Below are 21400 nucleotides of genomic sequence, written 5' to 3' on the forward strand. Positions count from 1 at the left end.
ATATAAAATTTTAAAAAATGCCAATTATAGTTTCACAGAACCTAAGGTGATGTCTTCATATGATTTACTAGTAGTCCAAAATATTTAGTGTACACTTGTGAAATAGAAAAACTGTTTTTCAAGCATTTTTGCTTGAAAGAAAATCCTTGAACAATTAATCAAATACCAGAATAGTTGCTGATTCATTTTCTGCAGATCAAATGATGGAATCATCTACTAATTGTTTCAGCTTTAATCTCATTACGAAAGCTTGTGGACGAAGATTTTCATTTAACCAGGAATTTGGATATTTAGAGTTGTAAATCAAAAGCTGGTGACCAGTAGCCTTTGACTTACTGATATTAGAATACTAGATCTATATCATGAATATTATTTTTTTTATCAGTATAGTTTTTTTTGGGGGGGGGGGGTTTGCCAACAAAATATTTTCAAATTGCGAACGCAATGTGCATCTATATAGTTTAAAAGGATAGTATATATGGATTTATTTTTCCACTGTGTGCGGTTTTTAGTCCAACCACCAAGGGGCGACGCGAGTGGTTCGTTAACCTCGGTTGTCTCCGGTTGTCGCACGTAGGTGGTCGGTGGCCAAGCTGGCTTGAGAAACGACTGAAGGGTGTACCTGTCTTAAACACATGCAACATGAAGAAAGTGTTCACCGCAGAACAGATTTCGGACTGGTTCACCTCGGGGACCACTTTTGCAAACATTAAACTTACAGAAGAGGCGGGTGAAAGAAAGTTCGAAGAACCAGCGTCGAAAGAGACCAGGTGAGTGAACCTGAGGCAAAGTTAATGGTCGGTTAGCTTAACGTTGGCTAACCTCATGCTAGCTAGCATCCCCACTTATCGCCTGTTCTGTGCCAGGAGTTTGAAAATATTCCAGGTTGTAGGTGTTTTGTTTTTTTTTTAACCAGCAACAAACTGGTTAGGTTAAAACTGGCAGTAGCAGTGCTCATATCTTGGAGGATGGCGGCCTGTGTGGATACAGAGTTGTAGCCATCATGTTAATTATCTGCACCTGTTTAACTGTCGGAGGTTAGTCATTGCAAACTGAAGTGTTGAGATGTCTTGCTCGACAAGTTCAGTATTTTTATTTGTCCATTTTATTTAAAAATGACAACAAAAAAAAATATGAATTAATAAGGGCTAGTGTTAGTGTGTTAAGAGAAAAAAAACAACTCAGCTTGACAGTATATAGAAACATTACCTATACAACTTAGTATGAAACAGGACTCCAAACTGAGAGTTGTGCCTGTATCTGCAGTAATCCTAGTGGAGCTGTGCACTGTCAACTTGAATCTGTGTACTTTTCTGGGTTAAAACGAAATAAATATATTTATTATTACTTCAAAATGCAATGTTCCACCCACAGCATGATGCAAACCTAAATTAATATTATGTTTTAGAGTCTGTCATGACACCAAACTTGTAAAAAGTAAGACAGCAAGACAAATACAAATTCTTAGTTCAAAACATGCTTTTATTTTATTTATTTATTTACTTTTTGCGAACTTTCAGCGAACGTTCTCCCAGCGAACGTTCGGGGAACGTTCGGCGGCGAACGTTTGGGGAACGTTCAGGGAAGGTTCCCAGCGAACGTTCGGCGGCGAACGTTTGGGGAACGTTCAGGGAAGGTTCCCAGCGAACGTTCGGGCAACGTTCCCGGCAAACGTTTGGGGAACGTTCGGCGGCGAACGTTTAGGGAACGTTCGGGCAACGCTCCGCGGCGAACGTTCGGGGAACGTTCAGGGAAGGATCCCAGCGAACGTTCGGGAAACGTAGTTTGCGGAACGTTCCCCCGCGAACGTTGGGGGAACGTTCGCTGGGATCCTTCCCTGAACGCGAACGTTCCCCCGCGAACGTTCCTACCTGGTGAACTTTTTTTTTTTTTGTTTAAAAAAAACCTGAAAAGTTTTAACTTTCCTGGAACTTTCGTTTTTGACCCAGTAGTTTGCGCAACGTTTCCCGGCGAACGTTCAGCGTTCCTACCCGGTAATTTTTATTTATTTATTTATTTTAAACGTTAAAAAAAAACAAAAAAAAAAACTGGCGGAGACATCAACCTGAAGTTGATACATCCAGTAATATGCTGCGTTGAGGTGCTTTTTACATCAGACCCCCGAATGGCTTTCTGCATCTGAGAGCATCTTAAATCAGTATAGTAAATGCTCTGTGAATATTAAATAATAATGGTTTGTGATTTAGCATAGAATGAAACTAAATCAAGACTGATTATTAGTCTGCTTCTTGCACAAGTCTTCCTCATACTTCTCCCTTAATGTCCATTTCAAACGATGTACTGTAATAATAGGTTTTACATAAGGTTCTGGCAGTACCGTAAATGCAGCACAAAAGCAACCCTTGTCACTAAGCAACTTTGCTGCTTCGTTAATGTTTTGTGCTGGCGTGAAAAAATGTGGCTTTTATACTATATATAAATTCATACACAAAGACTGAATGTTCGAAAAAACCTTTAAGGTTCAGGAAGGTATATGGTGTCTGCTGTTGCAGCTCTAGTTTCAGAGTATCCCAGCAAGTATAATCAGTTGCAACTTGTGTTTTTAAATTCATGCTCTCCATCAGTTTATGTTCACTTCTCCTGTCAGTTTCAACCAGCAGTTCAAACACTTTAGATGCCACAGAAAGAAAAACTCATGACTATAATTTGTGACCCATTCTGATTTATCTCAGGTACAGTTACAAATTTGGTCACACTCGCCCTTGCAATGTTTTTCTTCTAAAAATAAATATAAAAGTCTGTTATTGGGCTTCTCCGACAGAGGATAAAAATTACAATATGACCAAATCAACATAAATAATTTTAAAACTCTGCGATTGAAAACATGCTTTGTCATCTGAGGCCTCTTTCCCTCCCTGCCCAGCAGAGGGTAGTGTGACTGTAGTGTGCCTTCTTTATTCAAAGCATGCTTTTTTTTTCTTCTTTGGTTTAAAAAAAAAAAAAAATTTATTAATACACAAAGACTGAACGTTCGCCGCGGAACAGTCCACAAACTACCAGGTGGAAACGATCGCTCAACATCAAATGAAACAACATGAGAAGGGGAATATCAATCTTTTTGGCTGAACTTCTCAAAACTCAGGACATTTTCAGCCTGTGATGAACTTTCATAGGTACACATTAACTCTGCAAAGTCTAATTGAGGCCTGTAATCAGAACTACAGAAAACCACTCAGAAGTGTAGGATTAAAAAGAGCAGGCAGGCAAAAAACTAGTTTTTGTAATGAAATGCATTTTGGTCACAAACCTTGAAATATCTAAAACTAGTACAAATTAAGTTTTGAATCTCCGTGCTGAGGGTGTGATGTCTGGTTTTCCACAAGATCGCAGACACTGAGCAGTTTATCCTCTCACAGTGTAGTGCTGTATGCCCCTTTGGGCCTGAGAGGAACTGGATAGTAATATGGAAGGTCCCAGTCCCTGTTGGCTGTGAATGAACTGGAGTGCCGCATTGCCCGGTCCACATATCCAGAGATTGTTGGGATCTCCTCTCTTGGGTGGTCTCCACAGTTGGGGACGGTAGGTGTGACAAATCCCTGCTTCATTTTGTAGCGGCTGGTCCAAGCCTCCATTGGTTGGAGCTGTGCTGGCTGCACTGAGAGGTCGTCCTCATCATCATATTGCTTTTGTCTCAGGAAGTCCCTCAGCAACTGCTTGAAGACAGATGCCAGCTCCCAGGGCCTTATGTTGTTTGTGGCAAGCACTTCACGAAACCTGTGGAAAGATGCCCCAATAAAGTTTAACACTTAATGAAGTTGCAAGGATTTGCATCAACACAGTGACAGCGTCCCACAATTTCAGCAATGAGTTTTTAATGTTTCTGTATTTTACCCATCATAAAATGTGAGACCTGTATGCTCTTCCAGCTTTTGAGTCTATTGTAGTTTCAAGAATGACGTATTTAGGACAACAGCACAGGTTTGTGGAAATGGTACAAACATTATCGCCTATCTTACTGAATGTGTTATTCTTTGGTAATGCGGTTATGTAAGCACATACTAGTGACCTAGTAGTGAGTTTTATGGAAAATAAGTAGGTCACAGGGCTCAGACATGTAGAACAACTCTTCAACCTTATTTTAATATCATAATTCCTAACATAGAGATGATGAAAGGAAACCCCAGGAGTCTGGCTGCACTCAGCCTTACAGGGCATCCTTCACCTTCACATGTTCACACCCTACATTGCCTTCTTCTGTGACAATAACACATAATGGCTTTCTTGGCAGCTTGCCCTGCTTCTCTTTCCCTTTGGGTCTTTTCTGCTTTGCCTGCTGTCAGGCTTTGTGTTGATACAGTAGCAGCTAGCTACTGTTGACAGCATACTAATGTGGGGATGGAGCATTGCATGGCCACTACCAAATACCTGGAAAGTATGGTGGCTGCATGGATAGGTGGGATCTGGGCACACAGGAACTCCAGTTGGTGTAGCTCTGATGTGGGGATGAGGGTCCGTAACCTAGGGTACTTCTGAAACCAGTGGAGACCCAGGGTGCTGTGGATCAGCCTGTGCTCTCGCTCCAGTTCCCTCGCCAGCTGCTCACGTTCCTCCACATGCCACAGGAGCTCTCTGATCAACATGCGGTTGGGCACAACCCCTGAGGACTTAAGAGGTGGCCCTTCATCCTGAGTCTGCACTCTTGTCTCATGTGACCACTTCATCCAGCTGAACAGGGGCATGACAGTCACAGCAGACAGTCCTGAAAACTGAAAAATCAAGAATTCTTTGTTATTCTGGATTGTAGAGCCATTTTAAAGCATTTGAATATGCTTGAATATTTCTCGCTTTAAAACAAGTGCTAATTTCTCTCCAAACTGCACCGTCAATTGAGACAAACTGTGTAAAGGCAGGAGGGCAAAACATGGCCACATTTTCAGCCTCCAAGACTATGATGAGAAATGTGCAAGAAAATCTCAACTTTTAGTTCTAAATGAGGAAATTTAGTTTCTCATTTTATCCATAATTGCATAATACAATTTAAAATTAAGGTTTTAAGGTTGACAGTGAAGGATGATCACCCCATACCTAAGCTGACCTCTGGTCACTGCCTGATGGGTGCTATGATTGTCTTCAGTTCCAGTCAAACTCTGCAAAGCACAATGTCCCAGGTGTGCGTGTTTGGCCCTTTTTTCAAGATGATGGATTCAACACAGCTTCCACCTGAGATTCAGATGGATTACACAGCCTGCAGAGTCAGAGGTCAGCCTCACAGAGCACTTTACACATCGTAAGGTTGCAAAACAGTGTTTTTCTTGTGTCTGATTTGATTCCTTCTCAAAAGCTCCAAAAATGATTTTTTGAAAAAAAAATCAATACTTAGACATGGATGGAATCATCACATTAGCATCTGGCTGAAGATTGAAAAGAAAGATTTGTACTTACAGGTGAAAACTGCACTGCTGACGCTTTTGTGAGATATTCAGAAATTGAGTCTCCAGCTCTTTTTCAGTCCACACAAACTTAATTCCCTCACTCGCTGTCGACTACGTCCCTTGATGTCAAATGCCATCGAAGGAGCATATCACATGTGTGTCGGCAGTAATCCTCCAATGTCTCAAGTGTTGGAAGCGTTTTCCCTCTTTGTGTTGCAGTTACTGTCTTGTCCTTATCATCCCTCCCGCTGCTGCTGTCACGCAGACTTTTTCCAGGGGAGTTAGTCACACACTGCTAACTGACTAAGAGCTGTCACCTCTCCTCTCCTTTCACCCCACTCTCCTCTGTGCAGTGTGCAGCTTTGTTGTAAGGTCAGCTGCTTTGTAGCTTGCACGAAATGTGTGCATTGGAGAGAAAGGGAGAGGGCGAGAGTGCATGTGTGCGTAGAGCCGTGGGTGTGTTGTATTTGAGCTCCTCTGTCAGAGTTTGTGCCTGCTGTTGCGATAAAATCCTCCCCTCACAAAGAGAAAGGGAGAGGCAGAGACAACTGGGAATGCTCTCCAGGCTACAGTGCTACAGGCCTGGATGAGCTGACCAGAGGAGGCAGAGACTCGGAGCAAAGTTAGATATGACATTAAGTAATGAAGTGGGCAGAGCTGCTGGTATTTTCACCCACTGTTAACTTACATTCGAAGTATACTTTTAATTATAAACTTGGTGTTTCTCAACTTAGAATCTGTGTTTTTATAAGTGATTATAAAAATGCCTTCATTTCTGAGAGCTGCCCCAGCCTTGGTCTGTCTCGTGTGTCAAATACTGTTAGGTGTTGCAGTACCCACAACTGACTGTAGCTAAGGTGATGAAGACTGACAAACTGTAGCATATTCACATTGCTACAAGCTATTGAATTCAGAAGTGGTGAGACAAAGGGAATTTATTAAAGCTGCTTTAAGTTGAGGCTCTTATTTTTAGCCTGTCCTTACCAGTACATGCAGCAGAATTTTCATTCAGTAATTGCATGTTTGTTTTACACAGTGCTCCTGGGACTTTGGCAGTTGTGCTTTCTGAGATGAAACTAAGTATAACACTATATTGTTTACCTCTACATTGCCATCCAGAATTACTGAAGAAGGAATGTTGTCTATCACATATGAATAGAGAGAAGGAAACTTGTCGTCACATATAAGTAGAATGTAAATAGATTGCTATGTGGTATGTGAAATTGAAGAAGTACGTTTGTAGTTTAAAGGGAAACTGGGGCAAAAAGCCTGAAATTTTAAGTTCCTACACACAGTGGCTTATTTAATATCAGGTCATCATTTATATAACCTAAAATCACATTGTTTTGTTCTTAACAGGTTGTTAACATTGACGTTATTGCTGTTGCTTAATAGAGCCTCAGACATTATAAACTGCCTAAAATTAATCTTGTTTCTCTTCAGACCACCAGAGTTTCCTGATGAGGGCAGACAGAAGAATGTGAACTCAGACAGAGGGAGGTTAAACAAAATAGAACCTGCAGTGAGGAGTGAGTTTTAAACTTTGTTAGCTTTTTGTTGTCTTAAATCATGTTTAACTACATTGTAAAATGTACAGAAATCTGTAATACTGAACTGTATTTCTTATGCATTTTAATCTGTACTTCTATGTGTTGTAAACTGAATCTTCAGGTACTGCTCCTCCTCCACTCGCCAGCTATGAGTACCCCAGCTTGCCCATAACTAAAAACAGACAGGAGGTAAAATGTAATGTCCATATGCTGCATACACCCAACCACGCAGCCTGATGGTCTTTAAGTGCACACTCATTCTCCTGTAGTTCTTTTTCTTTTGGTCATGTAAAGAGTTTTACTGAAAATGTAACTATATCCTTAGGACAGTGGTACTTTAAAGCTTTTACTGTTTGCCCAAGATGAACTCAGTGTTATGTGATGTTGCAGGACAACACCTAACTTGAAATTCACTAGGCAAAATTTTCTGTTTGTATATTTTAGGAGCTCATTCTGTCATTTAAGATGCACTTTCTTAATGCAGATTATAAAGTCTAGACTTCTGATTACAAATCATCTTAGCACATCCATCTGCACTACAATTTCATGACTTATTTTAAAATGTCTGTTTTATGTCAGTGATATGGTACAACTGGACAAATGGATTTCTTTTTTTGTTAAGTAAGTGTGTGTGTGTGTGTGTGTGTGTGTGTGTGTGTGTGTGTGTGTGTGTGTGTGTGTGTGTGTGTGTGTGTGTGTGTGTGTGTGTGTGTGTGTGTGTTTCCAGCTGATTTCCCTCATAGAGAACAACTCTGTAGTGATTATTCGAGGAGCCACAGGCAGTGGCAAGACCACCCAGCTGCCACAGTATATTCTGGACCACTACAATGAGAAAAATGCCTCATGCAACATTGTGGTGACCCAGCCACGCAAAATTGGGGCCACCAGTATTGCTCGATGGGTTGCCATACAGCGGAAGTGTACTCTAGGTAGTCTGGTGGGATATCAGGTTGGTGTAACGTTTAGATGTAATCTGATTTATTTAAACTGTGCACTACATATATGGGCCTGCACATATATGAAGGGCTATCTATGTGTTTATTTTATAATATATAAGGGAGGAACGGATGAGACTAGCACATGTGCCACTCTCATGCAACAGTAGTTGCTCTGCACTAACTGAGCATTGACCTGTACTGATTCAGTTAGTTTCGGATGCACAAAAAGCACCCATTGCATCTTTCTCCCACTTAAAAAAAACAAGTTTTTGTATGCATGTGTTGACAAACTCATGTGTGCTTTGTTGCCAGGGTGTCTGGTTGTATTGTGCAGAGCTCTGAAAAAGTGTGTCTAATAATAACTGTTGTCTCCTCCGCTCAGTGCAGACCTCTGGAGTTAAGGATGATGTAATTTAAAGTGGGAGCAATAATAAACAGTTGATGTTAGTAAGAGAGATATAACGCTCAGGTAATGCAGAATAACCTGAATATTTAGTTCTTTATTTGCTTGGGTGAATTTTTTTAACTGTTTGCTGCAAGGAGAGAGCTCTTCCCTTCTTCCCCTTTTGTTTTTGGCTTGGTTCATGAAAGTCCTGCAGTCAATGAATGGAAAGTTCTTTCGTGCTAAGAGTTGAGTCAGCGAACCAAAAGTATTTCCCTGAGGTCAGGCACAGGATGGCAATGGATTTTATCTCAGGTCACTGATATTTTCTTCAAAATCAACTAGAAATAGACATGTTGGAACTGCAGATATTACTTTTTAAGATGCTGCAAAAAGTTGATGCCTAAAGCCATTGTAGAAGAAGTTAACTCTGGCCTCTTCTGTTCATCTGTCAGAGGCAGTGGAATATAACTTAATGCGAGACAATAAGTCTGTGTTTACATGGCAAAAAGGAATGTCTTGATTTGCTACTGGAGAAATATATAATGTGCTCTGGAACTCTGTGAATCTGTGCAGTGTTTTAATTTTTATAAAATTGTACAAAACGTAAGGACGAAAGCATTTATGACCGTGGTAAGGAAATCAAAACATAGATGGTATGGCACTGCAGATGGACATCTCCCAGGCAGACAGAGTGGTGATCCGATGACAGGATTCTCAGATTTTTGTAGAGTAACAAATTCTATATCCCCTGTGAGAGTGCCAAAATGAGATAGTATTGATTTACAATTTCAAAATTCAAGGATACGTGTCAAACAGATTTATATACAACTCTGAATATTTGTATTTCAGGTTGGCCTTGAGAAGATGGCTACTGAGCACACCCGACTAATCTACATGACTACAGGAGTGCTGCTGCAAAAACTGGTTTCAGCCAAGTGCCTCACAGAGTACTCCCACATCTTCGTAGATGAGGTGAGGATCATTTTGAATGTGCATTACTCTGTTAACTGGTACTGAAATTTTTAGTTTGTGTTTATTGGGTAGATCACAAATTATCTGGCTTAGTAAGCTCATATGTTGGCTAGTAAATCAAAATATTATCCATTTTACTCATTTGTGACTTGTTAAATTCAAGTTTGTCTCATTTTATTTTGCTGTAATTGTCTGCTACATCATGTCATGTCTTGCTTTGGTTTAATTTACATTTTATGTTACTACAGGGGAAGGGCTTAATCATTTCATCCTATTTTCTAATCAGTGATTATTGACTACTGGGTCCAAATGCGGCCATTAACAACTCTTCCTTTACTCAAGGTTCATGAGCGCACTGAGGAGATGGACTTTCTCTTATTGGTTTTGAGAAAGCTCCTACATTCCAACTCTCGTTATGTCAAGGTAATTGATAGATCAAAGTAAACGTCCCTCCTCTGTCATCCTCAATTCATTGAACACTCACTCATGTAACCTGTATTTTTTCCAGATCATCCTCATGTCAGCCACCATTAACTGCAGGCAATTTGCTGAGTACTTTGGCACCCCAATTCGGGGCAAGATGAACCCAGCCTACGTGTTTGAGGTGGAAGGGGCACCCTATGCAATTGAGGAGTTTTATCTGGATGACCTCCAAAACTTGTTTCCGTACAGGGTAATGAGATGATAGTTGTTTTCTGATGCTGCTGTCCTCTGTATTTTGAGGCCCGTCTACATATTTGTATGCTTCTTCATCAGGTTGAATCGCTTCATCTAGATGACCCTCATATCTCAGTAGAGATGTACAATCTTGCCATCAGTCTCATCCAGAGCTTTGACGAGATGGAGGGCAAAGATTCCAGGTGAAGCCTTAGTGTTTTTTAGCCCTCTTACCTGCTTGGCAAGACACATTGTTCTCCCCTGTTTGTTCAGTTATATGCTGAAATACGTATCTGTGGGTGAGCAGAAAAGCTGAGAAAGAAGGTGGCATGACTTTGTCAGAGAGGGGCAGTGTGCTGGTTTTCCTTCCTGGTATACATGAGATAAGCTACATGCAGGAGGCCTTGTCCAAGCTGGTCCACAAAAGGTACATCTATGTTTAACCTTTCTCTGTAGCTAATGCATATTGTCTTTTTATCAATTTCCCTGGCTTTCTTTTTTTAAGACAAGTCAGTTTTATGTTTCAGTAATGATGATCAGAATTAACATCTCTAAAATTTATAATGCTTATTAACCTACATTACCTGTTCTACTGATGAACGTTCATATTTACTATTACAACAAATGAACCTCTGTTGTTCAGATTGCAGGTTTATCCCCTCCACTCCACTGTGACACTGGAGGAGCAGAACGGGGTGTTTCTGTTCCCTGTCCCTGGATACAGGAAGGTGAAAGCAGTTGATCTTATTCTGTCTCACATGTGTTCTCAGTACCTGCTGTACTGATGACATTTTCATCTTCACAGGTCATCCTTTCCACCAACATCGCAGAGAGTTCGGTGACTGTTCCCGATGTCAAATATGGTGGATTTTTTTTGGCTTTATTCTTTACCTTGACAAATGCTTGGGTTAATTATTTATAATTTATATTTATTTATTTTAATTTGTAATGGGGGTTTTATTTTGTCATCACAGTGATTGATTTCTGCCTGGCCCGTCACTTGGTCTGTGATCAAGAAACCAATTATCAGTCTCTGCGTCTCACCTGGGCATCCAAAACCAACTGCAACCAGCGCAGGGGTATGAAAACTACAGCACAGAATTTTAACTGCAGTATGTCTGCTCACTTTTGACCTCTCTCACTTATTTCCTCCCTCTCTCAGGTAGGGCAGGACGAGTGTCTAAGGGCTACTGTTACCGTCTTGTCACCAAAGAGTTCTGGAGGAATGAAATTCCAGACTACATGATCCCTGAGATGCTGGTAAGAGATTGTAATAAAAAAACAGAGATTTTTATTTTTGCACAGTTTTTAGAATAGCTCTGACAATCCATCTGTTCCTTACTGTTGGCCTTCCTCTCAGCTTGCCCCCTTGGCCACCATCATGCTGAAGGTGAAGCTGCTGGACATGGGAGATCCCCGCTCCCTACTCTCAACAGCCCTCTCACCCCCCAACCTTGGGGACATAGTGAGAACGGTACTCCAACTCAAAGAGGTCAGTAAAAAGATGGCAGATTGATGAGTCTTTCCTGAGAGAGCCATTAATGTTGAGTCAAGTGTGTATGAATTTGTGGCTGTAATGATGACTGTTATGTATTCAGGCGGGCATCTGACCACTCAGCTCTGTCACAGTGTATTAGACCTGGAGTTCTCTCACAGGAGCTTTGTGTCAGCCAGTGTTAGGATTGTCAAGTCTGTTTGGTGAGAGTTATGTAGGGCAATGTTGGCTTGTTTTTCTTTTAATCACTGATAAATTATAAACATTTCACAAAGATTTTTGTTTTTATTTATTCTTATTTATTCTTATCTTTTTATTCTCATTTTTCTTACAAATCAGTGAAGGTAAAAATGATATGAGCCATTTACATGTGTGAATCATCAAATATTAACAGTAAAACTTAATTTGAGATTAGTTTTAAGAGTGGTAGAAATAAAGGCTGTTATCGTGACACTAGTCGTGTGTTTTATTCTGTAGATGGGTGCACTGTCTGTGAAAAGTGATGCCAAAGGTCAAAATGAGGATGGTGAGCTAACGTTCCTTGGACGAGTACTGGCCCACTTGCCTGTGGACCTGTACCTGGGGAAGATGATTGTCCTGGGCCACGTCTTTGGCTGTCTGGACGAGTGCCTGATCATAGGTCAGTCTGTCATTATATACCTGGAATGGGACTCTTGATACTGTATATGCACATATTTGCAGTCGCAGAGACATAGATTGGTCAAAAAATCTGTCACAATTGTGCTCTTGGAATACATTTGTGTACAAGTAATGTTTTTTAGTGAGTGAGTGTTTGTTATATCCTCAGCTGCCTCACACTCTCTGAAGAGCTTCTTTGCCATACCGTCCATGCAGCAGCTTGCTGGCCACAGGTGAGTCACATCCAGTGGCTGAAATGATTCATAGACTGCCGGGCTGTCAGTATAGATTGTTTTTGTTTCTCGACAAAGAGGCACGGGATGTGTGGGATTCCATGTAGACCCCTCTATTGACTGTTGACTCACTTTTATATCTTTAGTCTCATCACAGTGTTCTGTGGCTGATTAGATGCCTTGCAGCAGAAAACAGATGCTCACAGTCCAAAAACATTACGCCTCCCTCTGTGGACACACAAAATGATGAAATAGTCATTAAAAACTGTCATACCATGTCCAGCTATCTCTGTATGGTTTCCCCTAGAAGATATTTGTATGTTTTTCTAAAACAGAACATGATTAGTTTTTCTTGCACTAGAGTCCATATTGTAAGTTGCAAAATGTTTTTATTAGACCATGTACAGGCCAGAAACAGCTTCTATGTATTATCTTTTTTTTCCCCCCCTATCTGCACTGAATGGTATTTTTTAATTCCAGGAGCAAGTTGGCCTTTGCCCGTGGCACACCAAGTGATTCCATAGCTTTTGTCAATGCCTTCAAGGTAATGTATTTGATGTCACGTCAACAGCAAGTTGTGGTGTTCAATGGAATTAAAAACGTGCCTAATGGCTGTTGTTTTTAAAACCCTCCCCTATTGTCTCACTGTTAGGCATGGCAGTCATCCAAAAAGAGAGGACATCTGAGACACCCAAAGGTGAACAAAACAACAACCAAGCATGAGCTCACTGAAAACAGCAACACACTCAAAAAGATGCTGATTTTATTTTTTATAGCTTGCAAATAAGAATGGTCTACTGCTGTTGTATGGAGCCATCCTTTGAAAAGTTATTTATCTTAAATAATATTATGATTGACAGTGAGGTAAATATAATTGCTGTGTAAACAACATAAAGAACAATGCCATAGTTAACGTAGCAGTTGCCAAGGGAAAATAGATATAATGAGCATTGCCCATATGTAAATATTTAAACTGTACACGAAAACCTTTGTTTTAGGCATTATAAACCAGTGCAGCACTCCTCTTCTGTTTTTGTGTGATGTTTTTTTTTTTTGTCTTGGCTGCTTTCTCCTCTTAGGATGAGCTGGACTGGGGAAGAGAGAACTTCATTCAGATTAAGAGGATCAGGGAGGTACAGAGATAATGCAGAGAGCTGGGTCATGAGTTCACGGAGACACATTACAAGATGTGTTTTTCCATCCTAGTTTAGCAGTGAAAAACAGGTGCTTGTTGTCACCAAGACTGGAGCTTGCTTCTGTTAAGTGACTGAGAGTTGGATTGTACATATTTATATATATAATGTTGCATTTTTCAGTAGCAGTTGTACAGCCAACCTGAAACCTTTTCTCAATTTTCTGTTAAGTTTTAATGGCAAGAATTGAGTCTATAAACAACCTTGTTTTTAACATTGTTCTTCAAGTTTAGTGACAGATTTGAACTAGTTGATTATATTCTGTGGGTGCACATTTGACTATTTTCTCATGTATTAGAAAAAAGGTCAATGATCAATTGAAATTAAGATGTTTGAAAACAAATTGTGGTCCAGCCCTCCTCAGTAATATCTCGCTGTCTAGGTTGCAGAGCTGTGTGAGGACCTGAAGAACCGAGTGTCCCAGTTCAACATGCATGTGCAGGACAACACTGAGCCATCAGACTACACCAGCACACACAGGCAGAAGTTCATTCTTCAGGTTAGAGGCAGTGCCGGACATGATGAGATGTACACACTGAAAATGATCTGCCAGGTCCAAGTGTAGTTAAAGTGTACACCTTTGATCCGTCATTGGAGTTTTATACACATGCCTAAATGTCACTTTATTTTAGATTGCACCTATGTCTGTCTTAGGTGGTCATTGCTGGTGCGTACTACCCCAACTACTTCGTACAGGGGGAAATAGATGAAGAATTGGCCTCCAGAGAATTAAGTGGCTTCAACCCCAGAACAACAGTGATGGTATAACCCTTGGTCTTGGCAGCCAACAAATGATTACTCTTTGAATTCATGGTTGTGAAACATGTTTACAACCAGCAGAACAACTTTTGTTGACTGATACATAGGAAGTAGGGATCTTGTAATTGTAATGTGAGATGCTTTGTTGTGTCCAGGTGAGGAACCTCCCTCCGTACAGTTTCCTGTACTATAAACAAATGCAGTCTCTGTTTCGTCTGTGTGGGCAAGTCAAAGCCATTTCCTTTGAGAGCTCCAGGTAAAGGGAGGCAAATCAGACCTCAGCAGTTTGTCTATACAATACATTTTTTAAGAAGAACTTAAATTTCTCATTATTATCTCACTGTTTTTGCTTGTGTGCTTAGAGCCTATGTTGAGTTCTACAGGACATCTCAAGACTCAGGGGTGTTGCCTGAGGTATCCCTTGCCCTCCTCCTGGGCCAGCAAGGCCGTCACATGGAGCTGTCGGTTTACCCCATTGAACAAATAGAAAAATGCGCTGGGAACAGAAACATATCTCACATGAAATATCCACGGTACAGCTCTACTCACACATGGAAACCTATACTGAATTTGACTCCTCTCCCTGTCTGACTGAGTGAAATCTGTTCCTGCATGAATTTCAATTCATTCAAAATTTCACAAGAGCAAAAAGGCTTGACTGTGTGTTTTGAGGGGTCAGATTGCCTTTTTGGGAAGTGAAGCCCCCTGCACCACAGGTCACTGCCCATGCACTGAGCTTTAATATAATCTGACATCCTTGCACTCTGCATGACTTTCCTCAGCAATCACTTTGACTCATAGAGGTTAGGTTTTAGGCAGACACAGCACCAGCGCTTTCCTACCTCCCTCTGGGAGGTGGGAGATGGGGTGACATGGCATATTTTTAAATATCCAATAACACAGCTCACAGACTATTCTCACTGTCTGCTCTCACTGATTACTTTCCTTTAACAGTGATATTTCTACTTGGCTAAAACTTTAAAAATGTTGGCATGATTAGTAACCTTAAATAGATTTTCCATTTTGATACTTATAATTTTTTTATGCTCCAGTCAAACCAAAGGAACTGGATTCAAGCCGACATACTGACAAGCATCTATCGTGCTACAAGATATGTTACTAAGACACAGGCTCTTTCCTAATACTGATACTTCTAGTCTTGTCTGATAAACAGTGCTTGGGAAATCATTGCATCAAATGCTGTGGTCAGTAGTAAACTCTGAATAAACTTTTATGTTTGCAAGTTATCTTTTGATTTAAGATACCTTGGGAACACTTGCCAGACAGCTCTATAAACTCATTAAAATAATGTGATGTTATGACATTCAATATCGAAGTGACAATAAATACAGTTTGACACCTTGTTCACAGTGTGAGTGCAGTGAAAGTGAATGTGCCATTACATTAAAGTCCAGTTCTCTGTGTGCCATTTCTGTACAGAGTGAATGTCGACTTCCAGAACCAATCTGTCTGCCCAGTGGGAGTGGTGAGCAGCACCATTGACCCAGATAAGCTACCCCACAACCGCTTGTTTGTGGTCAACATCACAGAGGTTTGTCCTCTACATTTAACCTGGTCTGACAAATTTCAAAAGAAATACTGTGAAAAACTCTGAAGGCCATCTGTTGGGTTTTTGACTAAATGCCTGAATCTTACAAGAACGTGTCCTCTCTTTTCTCTGATCTCTGCTGCAGGTGGTGGAGGTGGGGCATTTCTGGGGGTTCCAGGCAGATGAAACCAGCCTGGAGAAGCAGCGCCATCTGACAGCTGATATTAACATACGCACCCTGCATCCTGTAACTGTGTCACTCTACCCCAACCTGCTGTGTCTGGCTCCTTACTCTGAGATTAATGAGCAGTGCCTGTATTACCGTGCCAAGATCCTGCACATGCGTGGCAATACAGTGGAGGTGAATATGTCTCACACACTGCAATTCTCTGGTCACGATGTAGCACATCCATTCAGTTGTCTTAAAAGCAATGTCCTTATCTCCTGTCTGAATTTTTTTTTTTTTTTTTTTTTTTAATGACTTTTCCACACAGCTCTCCCTAATCTCCCTATCACAGATTTCATCACCTTTGTTGAAAAGGTTAAGTGAAATAAACAATGTTTTCTTGCAAATAATGTGCTTGAAGTAGCTCAGTACAGTGTATTTAATGCTACAAGTACAGGTTTCACCAACTTCTACAGTTACCTAGCTGAGTTTCAGAGAATAATTTGTCTAAACTTGGTGATCCAGCCAGGTGCTAGGACAAGGCACGAGGTCTCTACTAGAGACGTGACAATAGTGGAAGAAAAGCAGAGGGGCAGAGAAAAGAAAATTCTGCAAAAAACTGGCAGTGGTTAGGTTACGTTTTTGTAGAGAAGTAAGCATTTTGTATTTTTAAAAAACTTTGGGAACTAAAGGGATTGCATCAAAATGCACTCACAATACGGGCCTCCAGCTATTCAGTCTTGTAACTTTGAAAACTGATCAATATGTTAACCCTTGACATGAAGAACTGAAGGTAGGGAAATCAGTCTTAACAGGAGTGTATGATAGCAATTGTTAATATAACCTGCTGTACCAGAGAACAGTAAGTTTCCTGTCATTCTGCAGGTGTTCTTCTTGGACTTTGGCAACACAGCGGTTGTTGCCTCGAGCAGTCTCAGAGAGCTCCCCTCTGACCTCCTGTCTCACCCTTTCCAGGTAGTAATACTAAGAGTGGCACCATTTATCTGGAAAGTAGACTTATTTGTTCCACTTTTCAAACTTTGAACAAATATTAATGTTCAAACACTGTTTGTGGTCTCAGGCACAGGAGTTCCACGTTATTGGAATGCGTCCTTCAGCTCGGTCGATCATCATGGGGAACCAGTGGAGCAGCCGAGCCCGCGACCGTTTCATCACATTGGTGAAGGGCCAGTCACTCATTGTGTCGCTGTACTCCATCCAACACAATGTCATGCGTGTTCAGCTGCTGATCAACACAGAGACAACAAACGCTAGTGTAGTGGACATATTGGTGAAGGAAGGACATGCTGTGATCGCCGAAGAGAGCTTTGATTCCAAGGTGACAAAACAGTTGGGAGCTCAGGGTGTCTCACATGTAATGTGTTAGGCACTGTGCAATATTAGAGTAAATCAAAAACCCATTTGCCCCCTGCAGGCTTGAGAGGTGCACACCAAAATTTTCATGACAAACAGTATCACAGTATCCATAGAAATCACGCCTACAACATATCCCTCTTAATCACTATCAATCTGAATGCTTTGTATGGTTGGCTGTTAGTGGCCAATAAATTTACCATAATGTGTGTGTGTGTGTGTGTGTGTGTGTGTGTGTGTGTGTGTGTGTGTGTGTGTGTGTGTGTGTGTGTGTGTGTGTGTGTGTGTGTGTGTTCGTCCCTTTGTATTTTCAGTTTGGTTTTTTTTCCCAGCATATGTTGTTTTTGGATGTTGTAGCATTGTTTTGATCTCAATGAAGATAAAAGCCTGAAAATTAAGCTGTTGGTTTTTTTTGACACAAGCTGTCTGTCTATGACAGTCTATGGATGTCCTACAATAAGCCCCAGTGTGTTGAGACAAACGTGATTTTTAGGGAAAAATATCTCAGCCCAAATTCAGAAAGAACTGTGCAAATGCTGTGCTTTTCTCATCTTTGTTTGCCCCTGCAGCAAAACCACGAGGCTTTGATGTCCCTGTACAAGGACATGGAAACAGGTACATATGTCCCCAATGCTGCCAGCAGCTCCTGGAAGGATCGCAAGAAAGAGGAGAAGGACCTCATTGATAGCCTACTTGCTCACTTTTCCAAGAGCAGCCAGTCCTTTTCCAAGACAAAGGCAAGATACACTGCAGCTTACAGAACATTTTCATATTATATTGTACCAAAATTTTAGTAATAGTAAAAAAATAACTGATTGCATAGCACAAAAACAGTGTCACGAAGTGCTTTATGAATCTAAAGATGGCAACAAGGAAAAAAAACAGTGAATGGAGGAAAAACTTGAATATTAAAAAATAGGTTTTGTGTGCTGAGATGTTCATATTTTGTTACTGGTTAGATGATGGTTTTGTCCAGGAGGTGGAGCCATTTCAGTGGCTCAGTTGATGTGTTGGTGTTCATTCAGAGGCACACCCATTCTGTCTGATGGAATAATGACACCAGTGATCACAGCGAATCACAACAACCAATGGATCCATGAATACATCAGGTGATGTCTGACTGCTTCCTTCTCTCTGACACCACAGGTTCAACTGCATGGACCAAACAGTCCTCACAAGATAAACTTCCACAGCTTGAGCCACAAGACCTACTACAAGTAAGCATTACATACACCAAGACCAAATTAAACTTGTAAGTTCTCATTGCATATGAGTGTGTCCTCTTCCAGGACTGTGTGTGTAGAGAGGAGCAGCATCAACTCCCTGGCCCTGAATGAAGACCCTCACTACAAACACCAGAGGATGCTGGTGGCTGGGACTGTGTCAGTCAACTCCACAGGTACCATGTAATGTGAAAGGGGTTTGTTGAAGTGACGTGCACAGAAAACTGTCAGCAAACTCCTGTCAGTTCCCCTCACCTCTACAGATCATTTTAGTCTCTTTCAGCTCATTGTTTTGGTTGTAAATTCTGTTTTCAGCAAAAATGACGCAATAAACCCACTTCACACTCCCTGTCCATCACCAAACAGCAAACAGTTGGACATAGAGGTGCATATAGCTGGCTGAAGACCCAGATACTTACAGGATTTGGTACCAATAGTGAACTTAACATTTGTCAGTTTCTCCAGAAGCACGACTCAAAATGAATGCTAATGTTGCTCCAACTGCAGGATGTACAAAATTGCTGATACATTTATCAGAACAGCTTTATAAAGGCCATGATAAGCTAGGGCTGTATGTCTTTCGGCTTGTTCTTGAGTTTCTTCTTCCACATGTCAAAATTGCAGCTTGAAGTGTATGTTTGTGTTGCAGGTACTCGCATACTCCTGAAAGATACTTCCATCATGCCAGACATCCCCGGACTGCCTGCACTCATTACCATGCTCTTCACCCCCATCATGGAGTTGCGGTTAGTTGAACACACAGACTTAACATTGTACATCTTAAAGGTGGCACAATCAAAAAGTCATGCTAATGTTTCTTTATTCATTTATTTTTCTCTTAGCACTGATGAAGAGAGGACCAGCTATACTGGTGCCCTCTGTGGACTGGGTTGGAAAAGTCAAACGCAAGAGGGCATCCTACCTGAACACGACATTGAACTCGCCTTTGACGTCAAGTTTGATGTTGAGGACATCACTGAGGTAACAGCTGCAACCAGAGGCAGAGTGACAGATGTGTTGTGCCTGACAGGACACAGATTAGTTTTCTCAGGTCCTTGTCACTCATTGGCCTAATCTGAGCTTCCGACAGGTGATTTGTACTGTCTCACTTAGAAGTTGAACTATTTTCAACTTTTTTTCCACTGCATACTCTGGGACAAAAAACAATGCTAGGTTGCAGCACGTCCTTGTATGCTAGTAGTCCCTGAAATATATGGAGCTAATAGTGTTTCTCCAAAGTGTTACTGACTCCACCAAGTTTGGTGCAATTTGGTTCTGTACTTTTTGTGTAATTCTGCTGACAAACAAACATGGGTGAAAGTATAACCTCCTTGGCAGGGGTAATAAAACTGTAGTGTAATAGCTGTAACAAACTCAAGAACATGCTGTACATGGCAGTATAGTGCTATTGATTTAGCCTACAGTATTGGGCCTTTTGCCCATTACCACAGTACTCATCTATTACATGATGCAGCACTGTCTTTTGTATATTGATGGGTTAGTTTCTCAAAATGGGAGCTAAACATCAGCTCCCTCATCAAAAAAGCTCAGCAGAGGATGTATTTCCTGAGGCAATTGAAGAAGTTCAACCTGCCAAGGACTATGATGGTGAACTTCTACACCTCCATCATTGAGTCCATCCTCACCTCCTCCATCACCATCTGGTATGCTGCTGCCACGGAGAGGGACAATAACAGACTGCAGCGTATCATCCACTCTGCTGAGAAGGTGATTGGCTGCAATCTTCCATCCCTCCAGGACCTGTACACCTCAAGGACTCTGAGGCGTGCAGGGAAGATTGTAGCTGACTCCTCCCACCCTGGTCACAAACTCTTTGTGACACTCCCCTCTGGCAGGAGGCTGCGGTCCTTCAGGACCAAAACCTCTCGCCACAAAAATAGCTTCTTCCCATCTGCTATTAGCCTTATCAACAAGGCTAGAGAGCCCCACTGTTGCTGATCAATTGCACCAATCACCAGAAAAAATTCCTTGTATGTGAAAACATACTTGGCAATAAAACTGATTCTGATTCTGATTTTATGTTTTCTTTCTTTTTTAGATAAATGCTTTACGGGTGGCTATAAACCGTCTGGCGTGTGACGGACCCTGTGGTACTCTGCATCTGGGGCCTGACAGGGTCAGCCACCTGCAGGAGGACTGTCGGGAACGCCTCATGAGGTTACCCATAACACCCACAGAAATCAAGTCTAAATTTTTTAACACTGTGTCTGCATTTAGTAATCTGTTTATGTTGTGTAATGTAGACTGTTTACCAAGTCACCTCCACGGGAAGCGGTCACTCCAGTTTACTACGAGAAACTGGAGAAATGGAACCAGGTATGTTGCATTTGTGCTCCTTCATCCGTCTCTGCTACTTTGCATTTAACCATCAGCTGTCCTTCATACATGTTGTATAGTTTCTAGCATAATTTAGTACTGTGTGCGTCAAAGTTTTTTTTCGGTCCTGTAGGTGGATCCCTCTCTGAGGATGGATATCATGGAGCCTGGTGGTGGAAAGACAAGAGGTGTTCTCTTCCAGCTACACCCTGTTACTCTCCTTAACACATAAAATCGAACTTTAAATGTTGAATTTGTGTTGAACTGATTGTAATGATATAATACTGGCAGTTGCCAGGAATTTTAATTTAATTGTGTTCAGAGGATTATATATGTTTTACCTTTTTATTTTTTTTTTATTTTATTTTTTTTACATTTGAATGAAACTGTAGCAGCACAGCAAAATCATCAGTCCTGTTGTTAGTAGCTTTTACTTAAGTAGTTTTCCCTGTTTAAACAGTTGACTGCTAATACGAAATGTTCATTGATCATTGGTTGCATTCATCTTGTTCAGCTTGTTGTAACATTGCTTCAGCA

General features: G+C 41.1%; 2 protein-coding genes across 5 annotated transcripts; one reads left to right on the forward strand and one right to left on the reverse strand.

Moving 5' to 3' along the window:
* The first annotated feature begins 513 nt into the window (after window positions 1-513).
* Window positions 514-21266, forward strand: tdrd9 (tudor domain containing 9). Its single transcript, XM_071497543.1, has 35 exons — window positions 514-770; window positions 6837-6922; window positions 7065-7132; window positions 7671-7892; window positions 9116-9238; window positions 9581-9661; window positions 9747-9911; window positions 9995-10098; window positions 10203-10322; window positions 10539-10623; window positions 10701-10758; window positions 10870-10974; window positions 11058-11155; window positions 11256-11387; window positions 11868-12030; window positions 12199-12262; window positions 12743-12806; window positions 12915-12959; window positions 13342-13395; window positions 13838-13954; window positions 14110-14217; window positions 14370-14470; window positions 14577-14747; window positions 15655-15766; window positions 15909-16124; window positions 16815-16904; window positions 17011-17268; window positions 17873-18040; window positions 18450-18520; window positions 18593-18702; window positions 19176-19272; window positions 19369-19507; window positions 20586-20704; window positions 20791-20863; window positions 20997-21266. The coding sequence occupies exons 1-35, from the start codon at window positions 643-645 to the stop codon at window positions 21093-21095; spliced, it is 4014 nt and encodes a 1337-aa protein (XP_071353644.1). The 5' UTR covers window positions 514-642; the 3' UTR covers window positions 21096-21266.
* rd3l (RD3 like) lies at window positions 2911-6811 on the reverse strand. 4 transcript variants are annotated; one of them, XM_071497558.1, is made up of 3 exons: window positions 5404-6811; window positions 4387-4727; window positions 2911-3735 (listed from the first exon to the last, which is right to left on the reverse strand). In XM_071497558.1, the coding sequence occupies exons 2-3, from the start codon at window positions 4698-4700 to the stop codon at window positions 3372-3374; spliced, it is 678 nt and encodes a 225-aa protein (XP_071353659.1). In that variant the 5' UTR covers window positions 4701-4727; window positions 5404-6811; the 3' UTR covers window positions 2911-3371. The 4 variants fall into 4 exon arrangements, with proteins under 4 accessions (XP_071353659.1, XP_071353657.1, XP_071353658.1 ...); XM_071497556.1 differs by having other exon boundaries at window positions 4387-5181; XM_071497557.1 differs by having other exon boundaries at window positions 5047-6811.
* Window positions 21267-21400: the final 134 nt, after the last annotated feature.

Source organism: Trachinotus anak, unplaced genomic scaffold (assembly GCF_046630095.1).
Source record: "Trachinotus anak isolate AG129_WGS33_773 ecotype Australia unplaced genomic scaffold, CSIRO_AGI_Tana_v1 ptg000015l, whole genome shotgun sequence".
Classification (NCBI taxonomy): domain Eukaryota; kingdom Metazoa; phylum Chordata; class Actinopteri; order Carangiformes; family Carangidae; genus Trachinotus; species Trachinotus anak.